The sequence below is a fragment of the Agrilus planipennis genome, unplaced genomic scaffold (genome assembly GCF_000699045.2).
Source record: "Agrilus planipennis isolate EAB-ADULT unplaced genomic scaffold, Apla_2.0 scaffold40, whole genome shotgun sequence".
Taxonomy (NCBI): Eukaryota; Metazoa; Arthropoda; class Insecta; order Coleoptera; family Buprestidae; genus Agrilus; species Agrilus planipennis.
Window position 1 is genome coordinate 1517526 of NW_020438938.1, and position 19802 is coordinate 1537327.

The 19802-nt window shown below is 31.9% G+C and overlaps 4 protein-coding genes across 5 annotated transcripts; 1 reads left to right on the plus strand and 3 right to left on the minus strand.

Annotated features, from left to right (window-relative positions):
• Positions 1-2636: 2636 nt before the first annotated feature.
• On the minus strand, positions 2637-4289 carry LOC108735402 (hydroxymethylglutaryl-CoA synthase 1). Its single transcript, XM_018467344.2, has one exon. It carries the CDS (start codon positions 4126-4128, stop codon positions 2743-2745), a length of 1386 nt encoding a protein of 461 aa, XP_018322846.1. The 5' UTR covers positions 4129-4289; the 3' UTR covers positions 2637-2742.
• Positions 4290-5774: 1485 nt separating this feature from the next.
• Positions 5775-8860, plus strand: LOC108735392 (angiogenic factor with G patch and FHA domains 1). 2 transcript variants are annotated; one of them, XM_018467334.2, is made up of 8 exons: positions 5775-6347; positions 6411-6614; positions 6676-6849; positions 6912-6993; positions 7506-7910; positions 7979-8189; positions 8256-8355; positions 8625-8860. In XM_018467334.2, exons 1-8 carry the CDS (start codon positions 6123-6125, stop codon positions 8793-8795), a joined length of 1572 nt encoding a protein of 523 aa, XP_018322836.1. In that variant the 5' UTR covers positions 5775-6122; the 3' UTR covers positions 8796-8860. The 2 variants fall into 2 exon arrangements, with proteins under 2 accessions (XP_018322836.1, XP_018322835.1); XM_018467333.2 differs by lacking the exon at positions 6912-6993 and adding an exon at positions 7029-7176.
• Positions 8861-10573: 1713 nt separating this feature from the next.
• On the minus strand, positions 10574-12854 carry LOC108735426. The gene is made up of 2 exons (XM_018467384.1): positions 12518-12854; positions 10574-11801 (listed from the first exon to the last, which is right to left on the minus strand). The coding sequence occupies exons 1-2, from the start codon at positions 12633-12635 to the stop codon at positions 11419-11421; spliced, it is 501 nt and encodes a 166-aa protein (XP_018322886.1). The 5' UTR covers positions 12636-12854; the 3' UTR covers positions 10574-11418.
• Positions 12855-14031: 1177 nt separating this feature from the next.
• LOC108735423 (SET domain-containing protein SmydA-8-like) lies at positions 14032-19203 on the minus strand. Its single transcript, XM_018467377.2, has 7 exons — positions 18740-19203; positions 18255-18515; positions 16828-17082; positions 16336-16646; positions 15109-15476; positions 14935-15053; positions 14032-14306 (listed from the first exon to the last, which is right to left on the minus strand). Exons 1-7 carry the CDS (start codon positions 18878-18880, stop codon positions 14148-14150), a joined length of 1614 nt encoding a protein of 537 aa, XP_018322879.1. The 5' UTR covers positions 18881-19203; the 3' UTR covers positions 14032-14147.
• Between the last annotated feature and the right edge of the window lie 599 nt (positions 19204-19802).

Here is a 19802-nt window from a genome sequence, read left to right on the forward strand (position 1 = left end):
ACTATTTTTTTTTTTAAATATAATATGACTAAATTACTTTTTCTTTATAGGCAACTCAAAAAAATCAATTTGAGAAAATTACAATTGTTTAGAAAGAGTAAATCATATTTTCGTAATTAAAAGGTTTTTCAATAGTAATTACATTACTTTAACAATACATACAACTTAAAAACAGAGTCCAAACTTTATTACTATTTCGTTTTATTTTTTAATTTTGTGCGACGTTTATTACTTTTTCGAAAATGCTAACAACTAGCACCATTTCTAATAATTTATTTAAAAAAAACATAAAATTCCTTGAAGTTTCCTTATAAATACTTATCTCTTTTTTCTAACGAAGGTAATAGTTAAACACGTACAATATGACACATTAGAAATGAAGGACAATTCGTATAAAATAAACATATTGAAATTATTTTTGATTAAAATTTTATGAATAATAGGGTAATAATTACTTGAAATGGTGAATTGATTCGTCTGGTACCTTTCTATAAAATTTATCATATTGATAACAAATGAATAATTTATTTATAAGTGTAATCAACAAACAATGGAATAGCTTTTAGTCATATCATTCAAACAGAAAATGCCAATTAATACAAGGACCTTTTTGGTATTGTAATTTTCAAGTATGAAAACAATTTTATTGTTTTGTCTTTTACAACTGTTTAAAAATACTTTTTCAATTCATTCCACTAAAACCATAACACCTCTGGTATGCTGTGGTGTATATTTTTCAAAATATCTTTTTAAACTTACTAAAAAATATGTGTGTACTTCTAGTAAAAACCACTTTTGAATAATATCCCATAAGAATAAATTTAATGTAAAACCACTAGTATATAATGTCACACAATAGGTATCTTTCGTTACCCATCGGCCAGAAAGTGAAATTTTCTTGGGTAATTTAGCTATCATGTTAATTGCGAAATTCTCTACGGACTTGTTTGTATACCTACCCCTTTTTAGATGATCAGTGATACTTTTAACAGACAGATTGGCAGGCAAGGAAGTGATCTTATAAGGGTTCCGTTATTTTTTTTTTTTTTGAGGCTGGGAATCCCCGCAAAAGAAGGAACCTTTATGAATATTTAAACTAGAAATTATGATCATATGGATATGATACGTACATACATATTTTTACTTTTTAAGTTGAAATAAAAATAATGTGTATACATATGTACCTAATATTCACTCACAAAAAAAAAAACAATAAAAGCGAAACATACTGTATTTTCTTAATCTACGAACTATAATATCCAATTTAATTTGGACTTCGCTCTTCCTTTGTTGATCCCTTCAGTACGGTACGTAAACAAACATATTATTTACGTTACGGTTGAAGTAATTAGTTAATAAGTTTTTTTAAAAGAAAAACCAGCAATCTTTTAACAATGTTTAATAATAATAAGTGTTAACAATTCATATAAACTATAAAAATATGTATATGCACATAGCTCTAGTAATCAAGTGGTTTATATGAGTAATTATTACAAAAAAAAACAGCAACTACTAAAATGTAAATCAATTCAAATACTTAATTAACTAATTGCTAGATACGTGGCAGACTTAAGTGGTATTCAAAAACGTACCATTTAATTGCAGTTTTCTATTATTAANTTTTTGCTAAACACTTTCAGTAGCTTCCCATTAAAAGTATTGCATTCAAACGTAATTAATATTTATTTCAATTAATTATAATCCATTGTATATATGTATAGATCATTTTTTTGTAAACGTTTGATGTCTAAAATTGAGGAAAAATCACCCACAGAAGTCTATCTACCTTTCTCTTGTTATTCAATGTAATAAAAAGAAATATAAGCACAATCATTTAATGAACTTAGTACATAGTAAACGATGCAGCGGTGATGTAACTTGAACACTAACAGGAAATAAAAAATTGCTTATAAACTGCTGTTTATGGGACGGCTTTCCTTTCCTACTTCCTGACAAAACCTTCAGAACCTGCTTGTGCTTGCGCTTGCGATGCAGCTTGACTTTGTGACAAGTTGATATTGATGTTTGTTGCTTGACTTTGTGCTTGACTTGAAGCTTGACTAGAAGCTGCCCCACCTCCTCCATAACCTCCAGGTGCCACTAAAAATAGCAATATTTAATGTTACGTTCAAAATACTCATACTAAAATTATCGAGAGATACCATGTAAACTAATTATTTATTCAACAACATATGACACGTATCCTTTCGGTAACTTTTTAAATTTAATTTCCATAACGTCAATATTTACCTCAATAATGGTTTAGCCCTTACACCTCCCATGGGATGGATATCGTAATGTTTTATTTATTTTAATTCTTCCTTATTTTAATTCTTATCCAATTTTTACACATATCAGTATGTTTTGAAGTGTCTAATTGTTATTTTTTTTTCACTTCATTATCAGTCGTGTGGCATTGGCCCATGAAAAGATTAAAAGCAATTATTCAATTTAACATTCTCAGTTGTTTATACGTTTCTGTTATCAACACACCGTTGAAATGCACTTTAAGTGTTTCTAAAAGTGACAAATTCTTTTCTAAACTGTATATGTAAGTATTTACACTTTCCTTACCTAATACAATATTGTTTTAGTTGTCCAATTAAATCTACTATAATAATTAACATGTNCTGCATTCTGTGTTGTTAGTACGCCTAAAAAATTATTTACTAAACAAATATTGCTAATAAAATGTTAATTTTAAAAATTGACTACAAAATTGCAAAGTTTTCAATTAATTTTCTATGTGGATCCATTTACATAAGCTGGTATTCTTTGGTACTTCCTTCTGTGCATTTCGTCGACTTGGATGAGGTAGTAGGTGCCAGGAAACAGATCTTCTGTAGTACCCGATGGTTCATAAGGAGCTGCGTGACAATTTTTCTCTCGCAATTCCAAAATAGATGAAAATTTCTCAGGACTAACTTTCCTTCTCTCCTTTAATTGTAATTGTACATGTTTTAAGCTTTTTACTAGTTTACTAATGTCTTCTTTATTGCTGGAAATTGTGATGGAATACATAGAAGAGGCCAAACCAGACCCATAAGAAAATAATACAACCCTTTTTCCCAGTAAATCTTCTACACTGTTGACTCCTACTAAAAGAGAAACTAGACTGCCATACAATGAAGCTGTGTACATGTTTCCAATTTGATTAGCTGCTAGCAAGGATGCTTTGGTCTTTTTTTCAAATAAATCATTGCTATAATTGACAAAAACCTTTTCAATTTCTTTATCAAAATAGCACTCCTCAAGCTTCTTATCTTTGTACTTCTTTAAGTCAGGATACTCTAATTCAACTTTATTAGTGCTTAGCTGTACAATATCATTCAGTACCAGTCGAGACAATGACTTTTGGACAAGTTTACAATAAGGAGAATGAAAAAGGAAATAGTCTATGTCTTTTACACAAATAGATCTCCCCTGCTGTTTACTTGCCTTTTTACAGTAGCTTTGGTAACATTTATCCAGGGCATTCAAATAGCACTGGATGGAAAGTTTACCATCTACAACAGGATACTCTGATGACAAGTTTGGTTTGTAAAAATCATAAGCATGTCTCATATAAATAGCTCTTAAACCCCTATCAATAACCAGTGGTGCATTTGGACCAATCAACATTGCCACTGCCCCTGCTCCTCCTGTAGGTCTTGCTGATCCTTTGGCATATACTGCAATGTCTGCTGTAACAACAAGGGCATACCTTCCATTCCAAGCTGAAGATTCTACCCAAGACAAGGCATTGAATAGGGCTGCAGTGCCCCCATAGCAAGCATTAGTACTGTCAACACCCTCCAAGTCTACAACACCATGAGGTTCAAAAAGTTGCATCAGCACTGTTTTTACACTTTTTGACTTGTCAATAACTGTCTCTGTGCCTACTTCTAAACGTCCAATATCAGAATACTTCAAGTGATGTTTCTCCATTAAATTATGAACAACAGTCAAACACAGTGAGTTTATGTCTTCTCGATCAGTGCAAAACCCCATTTTATCCTGTCCCAAGCCAATGGTATACTTTCCTGCTGATACACCATCAAAAACTTCCAGTTCTGTTTGGTCAACATAGTATGATGGAAATATCATTTCCATTGTAACAATACCCACATTCTCTGGCCAGGAACCCATTTTTAGTGTTTTTCAACGATAAAAGTAAAGATAATATCAACAATTTTATTACACAAAATGATTAATAAAAGTTTTGTTTAAAATCACAACTATGTATGAGGCACATGAGTTTCATTATGATTTACCACGATTTATTAGATAACAGGTAATTAAGTTTTTAATTAATGATTAAAAATAATTAGAATATTTATGTAACATTTTATTTTCAGCCAATGTGTGGACGTCAATGTGAAGTATTGAATCGAGTTAAAGGTCGAATGTTTTTGAGTTAAAGATACATTTTTAAAACATGTAATAATATTGTATCTAAATCCATTTTATTGGTGTTAATTAATAAGTTAATTATCCTTACAAAAGACATTTAGTTCAAAATAGTCCAAGGAGTACGACTTCTAAAATTTTTTCAATTCGACAAGTGAATCAAACAAATCAATTTGAATTAATATAACAACTATTAGTTACATTCGAAAGTAATTGAACATTAATTATGTGATTAATTCTATTTATTTTATTTGACTTATAGTTGTAATTTTTAATTGCGTTTTCTTGTGTCTCCAAAAAAATCTTTGATTTTCATGAATATTATGGTAGTTACCCCTGTCCTTTACAAATGTTGTAATATGACAATAAGGAATTTACTTTAAGTTTTGTTTGCACCTGCACAATTTTTTATTTATTATTATTTTGCAGAATATATTTGATACTTTTGAGCCTAATATTTACTACTCTGTAGACACTTTAACTGTAAAAGTTAATCCATCCGGTAAGTGAATTAATAAAAAAAATACTTCTAGCAATTTTACACTAACTAAAAGTATATCTGAATTTGTTAAGAAAATTTAGACTGAAAATTGTTGTTGAGTACGTTGGGTTGTCGCTATTTTATTAATAAATTATTAAATATTTGTTGATAGACTATGAAACTAATGTAAGACGTGTTGTTTTTGNTATTATCAATCTATTGAGCGGTTGAGTATCACTACAACACCAAATACTGCCGCATCCTACGACTGCTGCTCTTGCACTGCAATGTGCTCAAACTGGCTCAAACCTTGAATCCTTCAATGCTTGAATCATAGGCTTGAGTGTACTCATATAATCATGTGGTAATGGGCTGCATGCTGGAACTCGGCACGCTTCAAGATAAACGTGTGACTTCCTGACCCACTCAACACCTGTTCTTGTGAGATCAGAAAGGTTATCTAGGATTAAATAATCACACCGCCTACTTTCTCCTATCTCTACGCACTTGCACTAGCGCTACCTAATTACTAGTGTAATCAACTGCAACCTAGACATGACCAGACATGACCACATGACCCAGACATTAACCAGACTTGGCAGAATTACTGCTTTATCTCAATGATGATCATATCATGAAGTATCATTATACCACATGATACCTCATCTGAACACACCACAAACCACATAATACGTGGTGTAAAATGTGAATTATGAGAATAAGTTATTCATTTTTTTAATTTCATTATTCTGATTAGGCTCATTAAATGTTTTTTGAAGCTTTATATTATGCTATGTAGTTTCTTAAAGATTGCATGTAGTGTTCTGCACCCTTTGCAATCCAAGTTTAAACGGCAGTCAATATTTAGCCACTATTAGATAAATAACATCCATAGATGGCATCATAGTAATGAAAAGTGATTGAAAGCTGGTTTAACCTCATTTTATTTAGCATAATAAATAATAGGAAAAAGCTATAAAATAAGGAATAGGAGTGTATAACGTGTACTAATTAATATCATTAATATCTAAAATTGATTTGGAAACATGGGTTTAATCTGTAATCGTAAAATGTGAAAGTTCCCACCCCATAACAAATAGCTTAGAAAAAGAGGCAATAAACAAGAATTGCTAAACAAATTAGACAATTTATTAATAATTGAGTGCAGCGAATACAGTTTACAAAGGTCGTAACTTTAATTGTGATAATTTAAAATGTATGTTTGTCAACATACTTTTCCATAACTTGCATTATGATGGAGAAGCCACAGAGTTGTACTTCTGAAACCAGTGGTGCCTCTGAAGAGGATTGTTCTAAATCAAAATGCTCTCATTTATCTGATAAATACCATTTAAACATTGATCTAGAAAATAAACTACAAGAAGAGTACCCAGAAGTCATAAAACTCATTAGGCTATTACATAAATGCATAAAAAAGCAGAGAAGGAAACTCAATGTATTAAAAGGAAAGTTAAAAGTAAGTAACAGTAATTTCCTGGCTTTGTGTGTTATGTTTCATAAAAAATGTTTTTTCTTGTAGAAACATAAACAGACTGTGGAAGCTGGAGTACAAACTGGTAATTCTCTGGAAACTGAAGTATCTAAGTGCAATTTAGAAACTCCAGGAAATATAACTGAAGAAATTACACAAGCTGCAGAATTGGCAGTTCAAAATAGTGGTTTTGTTTTTGAAGAAACATCTGGACTTTATTATGATTACAGCACTGGATATTATTACAATGCAGTAAGTAATTTAATGTGACATGGACAAAAAAATTCATAAGTATCTGATGTGCAATCATTAGGAACTTGGCTTATATTATGATGGAAATACTGGAATTTACATGACTTATGAAGCCTCCAGTAATTCTTACAAGTTTCATTCTAAAGTGGACATTCCTTCTAAAAATTCAGAACAAGAACTGACAAGGCACAGAACCAAGACAAAGCGAAAAGTTTCTAACCAGGAAAAAAATCAAGTAAGCAATTTTTTTATTTAATTTGTGTTTGCATTTTAGTTAATGGTGCTGTTTCTTTTTAGGTAATCAGACCTTGCAATATGGACCATCTTTCCAAGTTTTTTAATCAAATGAATTTAGACAATCTTCGTAAAGTTGCTTTGGGTATATACCTCTCTGTAATTCAAATCTATTTCTAGGATTCCAAAAAGAAGTGCCTTCCAAAAAAACCAAATAAGAACAAAATAAGTAAAGAAGAATTGGAAGAGGGTGAATGCTCAGATACCGAAAGTACTGAGGAGGAAGAGTCAATAACTAGCATTGATAATGAAGATAGTTTAGATAGTGGTATTTTTTTGTTTTTTTTTTTTTTCTCAAAATCTACTCAAAAGATTCTGAGTTTCTTTTTTTCACTTTTTGGAAAGTCATAAAAAAGTTAAGGAACCTATACTCCTTGGGTAAAGGTCAAAAAGGAAAAATTTGTCCAAAATTTACTGTGAGACTCTTGTTTCTTCTTATTTATATTTTGTAATTTAACTGGCAGGTGCTGCCTTTAGGAATCCTTGGAAAATCTAGAGTAATAGTAATATAAATAATCTTAACGGTTTATTTATAAATAATAATGATTCCTGTTAGAATTGTAACTGACAATCAGTTATCATTAAATTTTGTTGTAGATGCTTCAAAGCGTTGGCCTCCCTGTATGCGAATAATTGTGGAGGAAAGCACCGTGGCAAAATTAAGAATTGGTTCATTGTACATAATAACTTACGAAGGTGGTTCTTTGGGAAGGGAGGGTGACCATTCCATTTTAATACCCGACATTAACACGAGCAAACATCACTTAAAATTCTCGTTTCATAAAGAATCAAATAAATTTTTGGTAACCGATTTGGGATCGAGAAACGGGACCGTGCTGAATGGCAAGCGAATGTCAGCTTCAAAACAAGAAAGTGAAGCCCACGAAGTTGCACACGGTAGCAGAATACAAATTGGAACGACAATTCTTCTGTGCCACATACATAACGGTAATGAAACATGTGGACTTTGTGAACCTGGTCTCGTTCAAAACAATACAGCTGGTAAGAAAACTAAAAAAAAAATAGAAATTTCAAAATTACCTCTTTCATTTGAATCCTTTCTTTTACAGAAGATAATAAAGGAGTTATTGCCCCAAGTTTGACAAAGGGAACACAACATAAAAAGGAGCTTCAAAGACTGAGGAAGAAGTTTGGGATAACGTCCCAGGATAACAGTAACATCCAATTGGCTAGTGGGTACTCAGACAGAGCCCAAGCTAGAAGGGAAACTGTTGGTAGCCACAATGAATATGAAAAGACTGAAGTAGCTTCTGTTGAACAGTAATATACATGAGAATTTTTAATGGAATGAGATTTTTAATTTTTCTTTTATATTTGTAATTTTAGATCCATTAAGCCGAATAATATCGGGTTCAAGATGCTTTCTAAAATGGGATGGTCAGAAGGACAGGCACTTGGAAAAGAAGGGTCAGGAATATCGGAACCAGTACGTTTTCATAATTTAAATAATATTGATGTATTTTAGTTTTTGCTGTTGATTATCTAAATTTAAAATTATTGCTTATACGTAGTTTCTTATTATTCAATATTCAATTGCATGCAGTTATGAAGGTAAAAATTGCTTTTATTTTAACTAAGTATGGAAGCTTGATTGTATTTTAAATACAGTACTTTACAACTGGCTTAATATGATTTTTACAAAATATAAGCCTTCAATTAACGTGAAAAAAAATTGGTATATACTCTTTTGCGCAGATTCAACCAAAGGCAAATTTTAACAGTGCGGGTTTAGGAAGCAGCCAGAGTGAAATTCTGACAAATCAAAACGAAAATAATACCAAAGGAAATATTTGGAAAAAGACTCAAAAGAGATTTCAACAACTACCAGCTAGCCAGAATATATTTGAAGATGAAGAATCAGACTAAATCAAAGTACAAATATTTTCGAGTAATTGAACAGTGTTATAATTTTTAAGATTTTACATTTTGTAATTNTTCATGTCGTTAAATAATCCAAATCAATATCAAATCAAAAATCGACGCCCACAATGGGATTAAGAGATACCATGGGGGTATAGTTACCTAATAAATTCTATTGATTGTTCTTCCCTTATTTTATATTCAGTTTTTTAAATTAAAGTAATATTGAATATTAAAAGTACTTTATTCATTAAGGTCGTCGTTGATTTGACTTGATTTAAAAAACAGTTACTTAATAAAGTGTCCAATTGAAATATAGAATATCCTTTTCTGGATTTTTCCTAACTTAAATGCAGTTATAATTAGACCTAATAAAATTATAAAGAATAAATTCTCAGTTCCATGCTGCAGTGCCATCAGATTTTCTATGTAACGCTCCAACTTAAAAACTTTAAAAAAGTTTTTATTGCTACTTAATTCCAAGAATCTGCCAAGTAGGTTTGTTAAATTCCTTTTAAAAGAAAGTTTATGATAGTTCTGCAAGGCCGAAAAATTGAATGGAAAATTTGATGGCCTCGCATCATTGAGTTGAAAAAACCGCAATGTGAATATAATTTTTATCTTTCAATAGATCTGTCTTTACAAATCTTTAGGAGTTTGATAAAAATAACTGTTAAAGGCGTACACGTCCTTTATTTCTTTTTCAAAATTGAACTATTTTCCTTACCTCCAAGAAGGGCGAAAAATGCGATTGAAAATAAGAAACTAACACAAAGTCTTTTTGACACAAACTCTCCGCTAGTATCAGTACATCGACTTGTCTCCAAACTCAAAACCCTTTGCATTGTATAAACAATTAAATCCTACAATACAGTCCTCGGTGATTACACATTACAAGAGTTTATTACTGTTATCATGCTGTTATCGCTCACGCGGTGTATAAAACTAGTCGTATACTTAGATAGTAAATGTGGTCAAGATGTTAACGTTAATATTGGTGCGGTGTGTATTTTAACAAAAAGGCAAATTAAAGGTAAAGAAACTGTTTCTTTTTAAACTGCGAAATGTTTATGTCAAAATAAAAATGTTTATCTTTGTAAAAAGTTTTTTGCAACTACAGATTATTTTCTCTTGTTATCAACATTAATTCTTTTGTTATCTTGTGCTAAAAAAGATGTAAAAATTAAACAAAAAATAAATTATCTGATTAATTAATTGTTAGTTCTGAATAAGTAGCCCTGCATATTTTTTGTAATATGTAATGTTTGACGAGTGGTTGGATAATTCTCAAACATTTTAAAAATTTATGAGATAAAACAGTGAATAGCTTTTCTAATATTTCAGAGTTTTATTACAGTCTAATAAAGTAATGACCCTTTGAAAAATTAAAAAAATTATTCACTTTTTTAACTCAATTAATACAGTCGAATTTCTGTAACTCCAGTATGTTATTGTTCCCCTGACATACAAATTGTTTTACATTTATTCTAAACTTTTTAACCCGAATTTATTTATTTATGTAACTTCAATTTTTTATCTGACTCGAGATTCAAATGCGTAGAAGCGGTCATTTTCTTTACTCGAATTTTCTTTAATTTGAACATACATGACCTATTGAATTTAAGAGGTTCGAGTATTTTTTACATTGCATAGGCATAATAAGAAACATTTTCGTTCTAACTGTTTTCGTTATTATTTTCAGGTCCCCAATTAGGGTACATAAATTTATACTGGTAAGTGTTATATTTAAATCCTTTGCTATAGATTTTTTTACTGCTAAATCGGTATATAGGTATTTTATTTCGATTTATAAATAAATTTTATTATCGCTCTATATTGGTACAAATTATAGCATTAAAAAGACTATATGTACTTGTTTTTTAAAATGTCGAATAGTTTTAAACATCTTAGGTAACACCTTTTGATTTTAATTTCTCCAAAAGTGTGAATTTGGCACATTTTTACCTTTTTTTTAACTGAATTAAAAGGCTGTTAACACAATTTTTTACTTTATTTTGGACATTAGTCGCAGTTTAAAGTTTCTAGAATATTTTTAAAAAATAGAAAAATTATAATTTACGAGTGCTTTTTATGTTTTCGAGTTTCTGACTTAACTTGCACTTGGAACCTTAAGATTTGGCATTTTGATTGATATTTTCAAAAACTTTTAAATGTATTGAAAAACTAGTAGCTTTTTCGTTTTAATTAAAATCTGTACTATCAAAAAACTTACTTGCATTTTTCTGGACTCAAAATGTATGTTCTAAAGTATCATTTGAACTTGACGAAAACTTTTGAGAGTTACTTTATGCCTAGATATTTTTATAAAAGCAATGACTATTGGATGACTTTTTTATTTTAAGATTTTGTATACATCAAATATTAAGTCGCAAAAATTCCTGATGCGGTCTTTTCGTTTATTTTAAGGCCTTTAATGTCATGTCTTGTTTTAATATGCATTGCTTATTCTCATTAATAATACAAAATTAAATAATTTATCATTGATACCTGAATAACAAATATTTTATTTACATCTGTGTTCTGCATTTATAAATCCATCCATAATAAGTGTATTATTTTATTTCACCACGAACAGTCTTTTAAAAACAATTTTTTGTGGGTCATTTTTTCACCTATTGTTTTCAACGGGGGTAACATATTGTTCCAACAGTTCGCTCACTGTTTTGTAACAATCTTCGAAGGATTTCAACTGATTGTGCACTATTTTGCTAATTTCTAATGGTACGTCATTTTGGAACTGGATTTTATCAGGAATTTTGACGAAATCAATATTGCACTGGATATGTTTATAAATTTCATCTATGTGCTCACTTTTCAAATTCTGTTGTGATGTAGACAACATTTTCGTGGAATTGTGTATCTGTTGAGTTATTTCGGACAAACGGTACAAGGTTTCGAAGGATTTTGAATCTTCTACGTTAATATCTTCCAGCGTTGTTTTCTTCTTTATGATTAGGGCTCTTTCGGTGGCGTATCTGCCTAACAGGTAGCCTGAAGGGAAACAATAAAACCGTAAATGTACAGTTTTGTAAAAAGCTATGTAATCTTTGTTTCCTTCATGTCGTTAAATAATCCAAATCAATATCAAATCAAAAATCGACGCCCACAATGGGATTAAGAGATACCATGGGGGTATAGTTACCTAATAAATTCTATTGATTGTTCTTCCCTTATTTTATATTCAGTTTTTTAAATTAAAGTAATATTGAATATTAAAAGTACTTTATTCATTAAGGTCGTCGTTGATTTGACTTGATTTAAAAAACAGTTACTTAATAAAGTGTCCAATTGAAATATAGAATATCCTTTTCTGGATTTTTCCTAACTTAAATGCAGTTATAATTAGACCTAATAAAATTATAAAGAATAAATTCTCAGTTCCATGCTGCAGTGCCATCAGATTTTCTATGTAACGCTCCAACTTAAAAACTTTAAAAAAGTTTTTATTGCTACTTAATTCCAAGAATCTGCCAAGTAGGTTTGTTAAATTCCTTTTAAAAGAAAGTTTATGATAGTTCTGCAAGGCCGAAAAATTGAATGGAAAATTTGATGGCCTCGCATCATTGAGTTGAAAAAACCGCAATGTGAATATAATTTTTATCTTTCAATAGATCTGTCTTTACAAATCTTTAGGAGTTTGATAAAAATAACTGTTAAAGGCGTACACGTCCTTTATTTCTTTTTCAAAATTGAACTATTTTCCTTACCTCCAAGAAGGGCGAAAAATGCGATTGAAAATAAGAAACTAACACAAAGTCTTTTTGACACAAACTCTCCGCTAGTATCAGTACATCGACTTGTCTCCAAACTCAAAACCCTTTGCATTGTATAAACAATTAAATCCTACAATACAGTCCTCGGTGATTACACATTACAAGAGTTTATTTTATTTTTCATTTCTCAGAACTGAACTTCTTTTCGCTTTTTAAAATTTCGGAAAAAAGGCACTTTTATATCTATTAATAGAATTTAACCATCGGAGTTGTGGGTACAACAACGTATAGTTTTCAACAGGCGCGTAAGCCCGACAGAAACCCTGGCACCTGCCCAAAGTCCGTGGGTATTAATAATAAGACTACCGAAATACTTATATAATTAGCGGGAATATTGTTTAAAACAACTCAACAATGTTGTTGTCTTTTTCTGTTGGGATTCGTTATTAAAAATAGAAATATTTTGCGAGCGCAAGTCGAACGCAAGGTGGCCGGTGATGGTCAATTTGAGAGATTAATCATCTTGGATTTCAAGGACTTTTTAAGGCTAAATCTGAAACTGAATGTTCCATTTAAATATTTTTATTTAAATTCACTTCCAATGGGTAAAAGTTTATGGGGTAATTTCTGATGTTGCCTTTCTTTTCAAGGATATTTTTTAATTCTAAGTAACATGGATAGAAAGGATATATAAGAAGGAAGACGTTGTAGAAGTCATTGCTTTATTGTCTTGAACTTCCGTTTCATTTTCGGTGATAACTGATTGGCAAATATGCTAATATGTTTGCACAATTTCCCTGTAATCTTTGGAAAATTACTACAGACTCTGTTAATTTTAGTACTGTTTATAAAAATTGTAATAAAGAATTTCGTGGTCGGGTATTTAGGTTAGCAGGTAAAGCGTAGAATAAGCGGAAATTTGCTCTAATTTAACTGATCGTAAGATCGTATCTCTAATAATAACTAGGATTCTTGGTCGTCTTACGGAAATGAGTCACCTTGTACATTTTGCTATTATTAATAGCAAAAAAGTAACAGATGACTCCCAGTACTTACATCACATGTGTTAGTTTTATTAGAGTATTTAAGAAACAGTGATTTTCTTTTATTGATTGTAAGGAATAAGGAATGATTACCCAGGCAAGTAATATGTAAGGGTAGTTCGTGTTTATTTTTTAAAGGTACGACTCAAAACTTTGCGGTGTATGTACCCTACTGGGCACAGTGTATAGTTATAATACAACATACGTAATAGATTTTATAATAGGCTTAATTCAATTGGGCACCGATTATAGGGAGTCTTTGAAAGTATTCTCTAGATGGACATCTAACGAAAGTTGAGAGGATTAACTACCCCTAATAAATAGCGTAATTGAGCACCGACAAGTGTATAGCTGAACGACTTCAATATGATCATGACAACACTTACTTCGTTAATGTTGCCCTTTTCTACGCAATCGAACACTAACATTTATCGATTAATGCATTTATTGGGCATGTTCTTTACCTTTTGCAAAATCGTTTTGCTCGGTTTATTCAATTATTTATTTTGGTGAAAAGTATATAAGTAGTATATTATGAAGTAACAAAATATGACAATATTTTTTTGTAAGTAATGCACGTATTATATGAGCGTTTCTTTATTAGCTCTTACGAAATTTGCAAGAATAATTTCCATATTATCAAGTGCGAATTTTGCTTGCTTGTACAACTTCCCTTCCCTTATTTCTTCAGGTTCGTTTTTAAGCAGAGTTGCGGCTTCGGTTAATATCCTTTTGGCTTCCTTTACAAACAAAAAAATATCATCAGTGAGGCATGAATGGAAATGTTTGAGAATAAAACAACTTTAGTGCTTCGAACAAAGAAAAGTTTACAGTATTGAATAATAAAAAAGAAATGTTCGAATTTCGTATTGTTTGTACATTTTATTTACATCATCTCAGTATTTCAAAGGTACCAAATGTATTATGTGTGAGGAAGGAAAGTCAAAAATACATTTTCCTTTGTAAAATTGGTTGACTATCTGGGGTTACTAAATAAAAACAAAAATACAAATAAATGAATTTGAGTAATTAACAGTTTCGGATTCATAATAGAAAGCTCTTTGTTGTACGAGGATTTTCTTTACAAAATTTTTAATTCTCTTTGTATCTATCGTGGTAATAAGATAGGTTAGAGATTTTTGCTAATTGGAAAGAAAACTGAGTGAGTTTAAGCATGACGGTCTAAGTAAGGGATTAGTAGTTGGGAATACGGAGGTACTAGAAAAGTAGAACTAAGATGGTAGAACACTTTTTCAGACATAACGGGCTAGATAGAAATATATTAGGAGAAGCTCGAGTATAATAAAGATGGACTGAGAACGGCTAAGGGTCTGTATCCAACATGTGAAGGAAATATGTTATATTTACCTGTAGGGTTGAATAAAAGTCCCCTTGGCCTTCTTCACCAAAATTTGTTCTCCGTCTTCCAATTTCTGCTATAGCAGCATGCTGTTCAAAGAGTATCGTACCCATTAGGCGATTTTCAGCTACAAGTTTGTTTTTCAGCAGAATATTCTTTTGTTATCTAATTTATACCAATACCTGGTGCTAATATTTGAACAAGCGAAGACAACTGCTTGCACAGTTGAAGTTTTAAATGCAAATCATCGTCTGATACACCGGACAAGCCTTCCTCTAATTCCATACCAATAATTTCTATCAGTGCTAGTCTTACGTCAGTTAAATAGAAGTGATTCGTTGGAAGGATGTTACTGTAGTATTCTAAAAATTTCTTTGATGCCGATGTTGAATCTTTATCCATAGCTTGAAGGTCCCGACCAACGTGTTCCACGATATTCTGTGCTTCTTCGTCATCTATTTGCATATTGCAAGCGTTGCAAGTCCAAATGATTGGAGTTGTTACATTTTCGCTTATAAAAGTTTCAGGAATTAAAATACCATCGCATTCTCTAAAAGATACGTTTGGAAATTTATTATTTTTTAAACAACGTGAAGTTTTTGGTCAATAATTTATCGAAATCACTGTTTTTATTAAACAAGTGTGGAATATTCAAGAAATGATTGTTAATTTGAAGTGAAAGCGACCATTAAATTATAAGGTCTAATTTACCTACAATGATAGCATCATCATCATCATCATAAGGCCGTCAGTCTTAAGACTGGTTGGACACGTACCTCCAATCTTTCCTATCCTGAGCTAAAATCCGCATTTCCCTAAAACTAGAACAGCCTCTACCTCTACCCCTCCTAATTCCTGTTTCTGCCTCTAATATGTCTCTGACTAGCCCTTCATGCCTAAGAAGGTGTCCTACCAACCTATCTCGCCTATATTTATTGACTTCCATAGAGTCCTCTGTTCTCCTATTCTTTCCAACACCTCTTCATTTCTAACCTTTTCTACCCATGTTACTGTCCATGTTCCGCACCCGTAAAACGCCGTGCTCCAAACATACACCTTTAACAACCTTTTTCGGATTTCTAAATTAACCGTTAGCGAGCATAGAAGTGACTTCTTTTTATTAAAGGCGACACGACCCTGCGCTATCCTCTGCCTTATATTCCTGCTACTCCTTCCATCCTGACTTATCTGACTTCCTAGGTATCTAAAATCCGCCACTTATTCTAATTTTTCGTTTCCTATCTTTATATTCGCTCTTTCCCTACTTTTTCTTCCCTTACAGTGATTGCGGCGAATTTTAAACAAAACAGACCTTCTCTTAATTTTAATCTCTCTTCCTAACATACGAAACTATAATTGCAACTTTTTTTCTCATTAAAAAAAAAAAACATTTAACATGAAGGATTTACTTTAGTTTGCATCTCAAGCAGCTTAGGTATGTTCCGAATTCGGTTGGATCACTGCATCTAGGGCACACACACCAAAAGAATTTGGATTCAGACAGATGATACCGTCTGTTGGGGGTTCCCCAAAGTGGATCAGTGTAGCAAATGGTAAGGTGGTCGCCTTTTTCTATCGGAACGCCGGCTGTTATCAATACTTCTCCCTTAGCGGTAAATGTTTTGCAGCAGTTGGCTTTGCAACTGTGTTCAAACATTGATGTTTTTTCATACACAGCTACGAAGGGTGGTTTTTTTAAAGGAACTTCATGACCGTTTACCTGGAATTTAGAAGATAATTTCATTGTCTTAGGTTCACAGGCTAGGGCACATATAGAAATATGAATTAAAGTTCATATTTGGTACAAAACGTAGATTAGATTTTTTTTTAATGTTTGGTCAAAAAAGTCTTTTAGAATAATTATTATTGCATCCATTAAACTTAATTCACAATGTATTTACCGTAACAATTCCACAGAATCTGAGTATTTCTTCATCAGTACAAACTTCTTCTAATTGGAAAAAGCTTCTCAAAAAGTTAGCTACGAAATATTTATCTTGTTCGTATTTTTCCGTTTTCTTCCGTTCTTCACAATGAGATTTCAACCTGTCTAATTTTTCCCAAATGTCTGGCATATTCTGTTTTATGTACAAACACCGAAGGGGCGTTATACATTGGTAACTGGGATGGGGCGCATCAAAAACATCAATTGTTATCTAAAACAAAAAAAAGATAAGGCAAATGAATTTCTCTGTAATGTATTTGAATGTAAAGAAGAAATTGGTTGCTTTATAAAGCTGGTAGGACACTAGAAACAGCTAGACAGATATTAGAAGCAGAAACAGAATTAACCAAGGGTTGAGCAACCCCAGATATTACTAGTTCCAAATAGAGATTCTATAGTTTTCGAAGAATTCCAATATTTTTTCAGGATAAGGAACTGTTCAAGGAGGAGGGGTTAACCAACGTATTTAATAAAATGAGATAATAATCTTCCGGTATTTTGCGTGAGATTATGAACGATTTTAGGTAAAAGCGGCTTGTAGGATCAAAAATCTTCAAAAACTGCGTCACGTATTATTTGAACGGCTCCTATGAAGGGGTTGGTGTGCGTGTCCAGCCCTCTTGTGATGATGATATTATTCCCAAAATTAAGTATCGATTTAATACTTGAACGGCCTCTAAGAAGGGGCGGAGGTACGCGTCTAAGTAATCTTTTGATGATGATGATGATATTAGCCTTCAAATTATGTCTTTTGATGATGATAATGTTACTCCTCAAATTATATTTTGATTTAACATTTGGGCGGCCTCTAAGAAAGGGTGGAGGTATGTGTGATTACTCCCAAAAAACGTATTGATTTAATACTTGAACGGCCTCTATGAAAGGGTGGAAGTACCCGTGCAAGCAGTCTTTTGATAATGATGATATTAATCCTCAAATTATGTATTGATTTAACATTTGGGCGGTTTCTAAGAAAGGGTGGAGGTAGCATCCAAGCAGTCTTTTGATGATGATGATATTACACCCAAAATTAAGTATTGATTTGATACGTGAACGACCCCTAAGAAGGGGTGGAGGTACGCGTCCAAGTAGTCTTTTGATGATGGTGGTATTAATCTTCAAATTATGTACCTATTGATTTAACAATTGGACAGCCTCTAAGAAGAGGTGGAGGTACTCGCCGAAGCATTCTTTTGATGTTAATGATATTACTCCCAAAATTAAGTATTGATTTGATACTTGAATGGCCTATAAGAAGGAGTGGAGGTACGCGTCCAAGTGGTCTTTTGATGACTTTGAAATAACTCCCCAAATTAAGTATTGATTTAATAAAAATAGTTTGTTATTGGTTAGTAACTGACACATATTTGCTAAAATTCTTACCCTTTTCCCAACTGCCGTCGTAAATGAGCATTCAGGAATGTGATTGGATGATTTTTCACAACGTTCACTGCACACTGGCCATCCACATTTTTCACATGGTCGGCAAGTCTGCGAATTTAGTCCTTTACCACAACCTAGACATACAGGTTTTGTATGCTGCAGGGGCCCCCAAACTAAAGGCAATTCCTGAAGGACTTTTTCACCTTTTTTAATAGGTTTTGTGGCTTTTAGATACCTTCCAAGGTGGGGGTCCTCGCATATCTATAAAAGGAAATTTAAAATTAAAAAACAAAAGAATAACACTGATTACCTAGATCATCTCGTGATAAAGAACGAGAAAATGATGTCTCTCTCCTTTTTGGATTTGTTAGAACTGAACTATCGAAATTATCCAAACCGTTTTAGATATCACGATGAATCACAGTTATACTATATATTTTGATGCATTTAAAAATTAAGTACATAAAAAAATTAACTGCATTTACCTTAAATGGGAAGCAATCTTTCCTGTGCGTTTTCCAATCGGTAATTTGATGCTCTTTGCTGCAATAGAACACGCTGAAGCATCCCCCGCACTTTTGCTCAGCAGATTTTTGACACACCGCACATTTCGAAAATTCCGACATTACTTAATACTGCTATTACAACTGAAACTTGTTATAGGCAAACGTATCTAATGTTTTCGTTGTTGTTCAACTGTTAATGTCAGTGAACTAAATTTATTTCGGAATCAAAGCGCCGCGTTGGTATACTAAAAATAACGAGAATTTTAAGATCGCCGCAAGTGCAGTGTATGTAATACATCAGTAACACTACATTTTCAATATTTCAAACTAAAACTTGCTCATTTTGTAGTTATATGTATTCATAATATTCAAAAGCTACTTCTTATTTGAATACTTCGTACACTGAAATAAGAAAGTTTTGGAATAATCAGTTAGCTACTGTGTTAGTAGGGTGTTTACAGACTGGCCGTTATTGCCTATAAAACCGCTTCAAATAAAACGAGAAAAGCGTATATTTTATATTATTAGAAATGTTATTATGCTTTCTAGGTAAAATAAAGTTTCCTTTTGAAATGTTTTTAAAGTTTTTAGTGGCATTTAGGCACTTGAATTAAAAATCCGTACAAACGTAACTATTGTGAAACAAACAAGTTGTAAAATTTGGGGAAATAGGTGAGATTTATTAGGTATTATGTACACTGTACATACGTATTTATGTATTTATGATTTAGTGGTTTTTGAGCTTACATATAAGGTTGTTCGGAAAGTCATTTCGTTTTTTCCCGACAGAGGATTTAGTTGTATTCTTTTGCGCCCAACTTCACATTTAAGCCGTATAATTTTTATATGCTTTGAGAGCTCATACAGCAAGGCTTGTGTGTGAAAAATTCCAATTAATTCTACGCAGTAGTTTTTGGTTGGTGCCCTTTTAAATATGGAGAGCGATAAGCAGCATTTTCGACATATCTTACTGTTTTACTACAGAAAGGGTAAAAATGCTGTTCAAGCCAGAAAGAAATTGACTGATGTGTATGGAGAAGGT

Bases quoted from the DNA above. Each gene is read 5' to 3' on its own strand.
- LOC108735423 (XM_018467377.2), bottom strand. From the start codon at position 18,880: ATGTCGGAATTTTCGAAATGTGCGGTGTGTCAAAAATCTGCTGAGCAA. The intron at 18,516-18,739 runs GTAAATGCAGTT...TTCCTTTTATAG, and splicing joins AAGATTGCTTCCCATTTAAG to ATATGCGAGGACCCCCACCT. The intron at 15,477-16,335 runs GTAAATCCTTCA...CGTATCTTTTAG, and splicing joins TGCTTGAGATGCAAACTAAA to AGAATGCGATGGTATTTTAA.
- LOC108735426 (XM_018467384.1), bottom strand. From the start codon at position 12,635: ATGCAAAGGGTTTTGAGTTTGGAGACAAGTCGATGTACTGATACTAGC. The intron at 11,802-12,517 runs GTAAGGAAAATA...GTTTCCCTTCAG, and splicing joins ATTTTTCGCCCTTCTTGGAG to GCTACCTGTTAGGCAGATAC.
- LOC108735392 (XM_018467333.2), top strand. From the start codon at position 6,123: ATGATGGAGAAGCCACAGAGTTGTACTTCTGAAACCAGTGGTGCCTCT. The intron at 6,348-6,410 runs GTAAGTAACAGT...TTTTTCTTGTAG, and splicing joins TATTAAAAGGAAAGTTAAAA to AAACATAAACAGACTGTGGA. The intron at 8,356-8,624 runs GTACGTTTTCAT...TCTTTTGCGCAG, and splicing joins GGTCAGGAATATCGGAACCA to ATTCAACCAAAGGCAAATTT.
- LOC108735402 (XM_018467344.2), bottom strand. From the start codon at position 4,128: ATGGGTTCCTGGCCAGAGAATGTGGGTATTGTTACAATGGAAATGATA.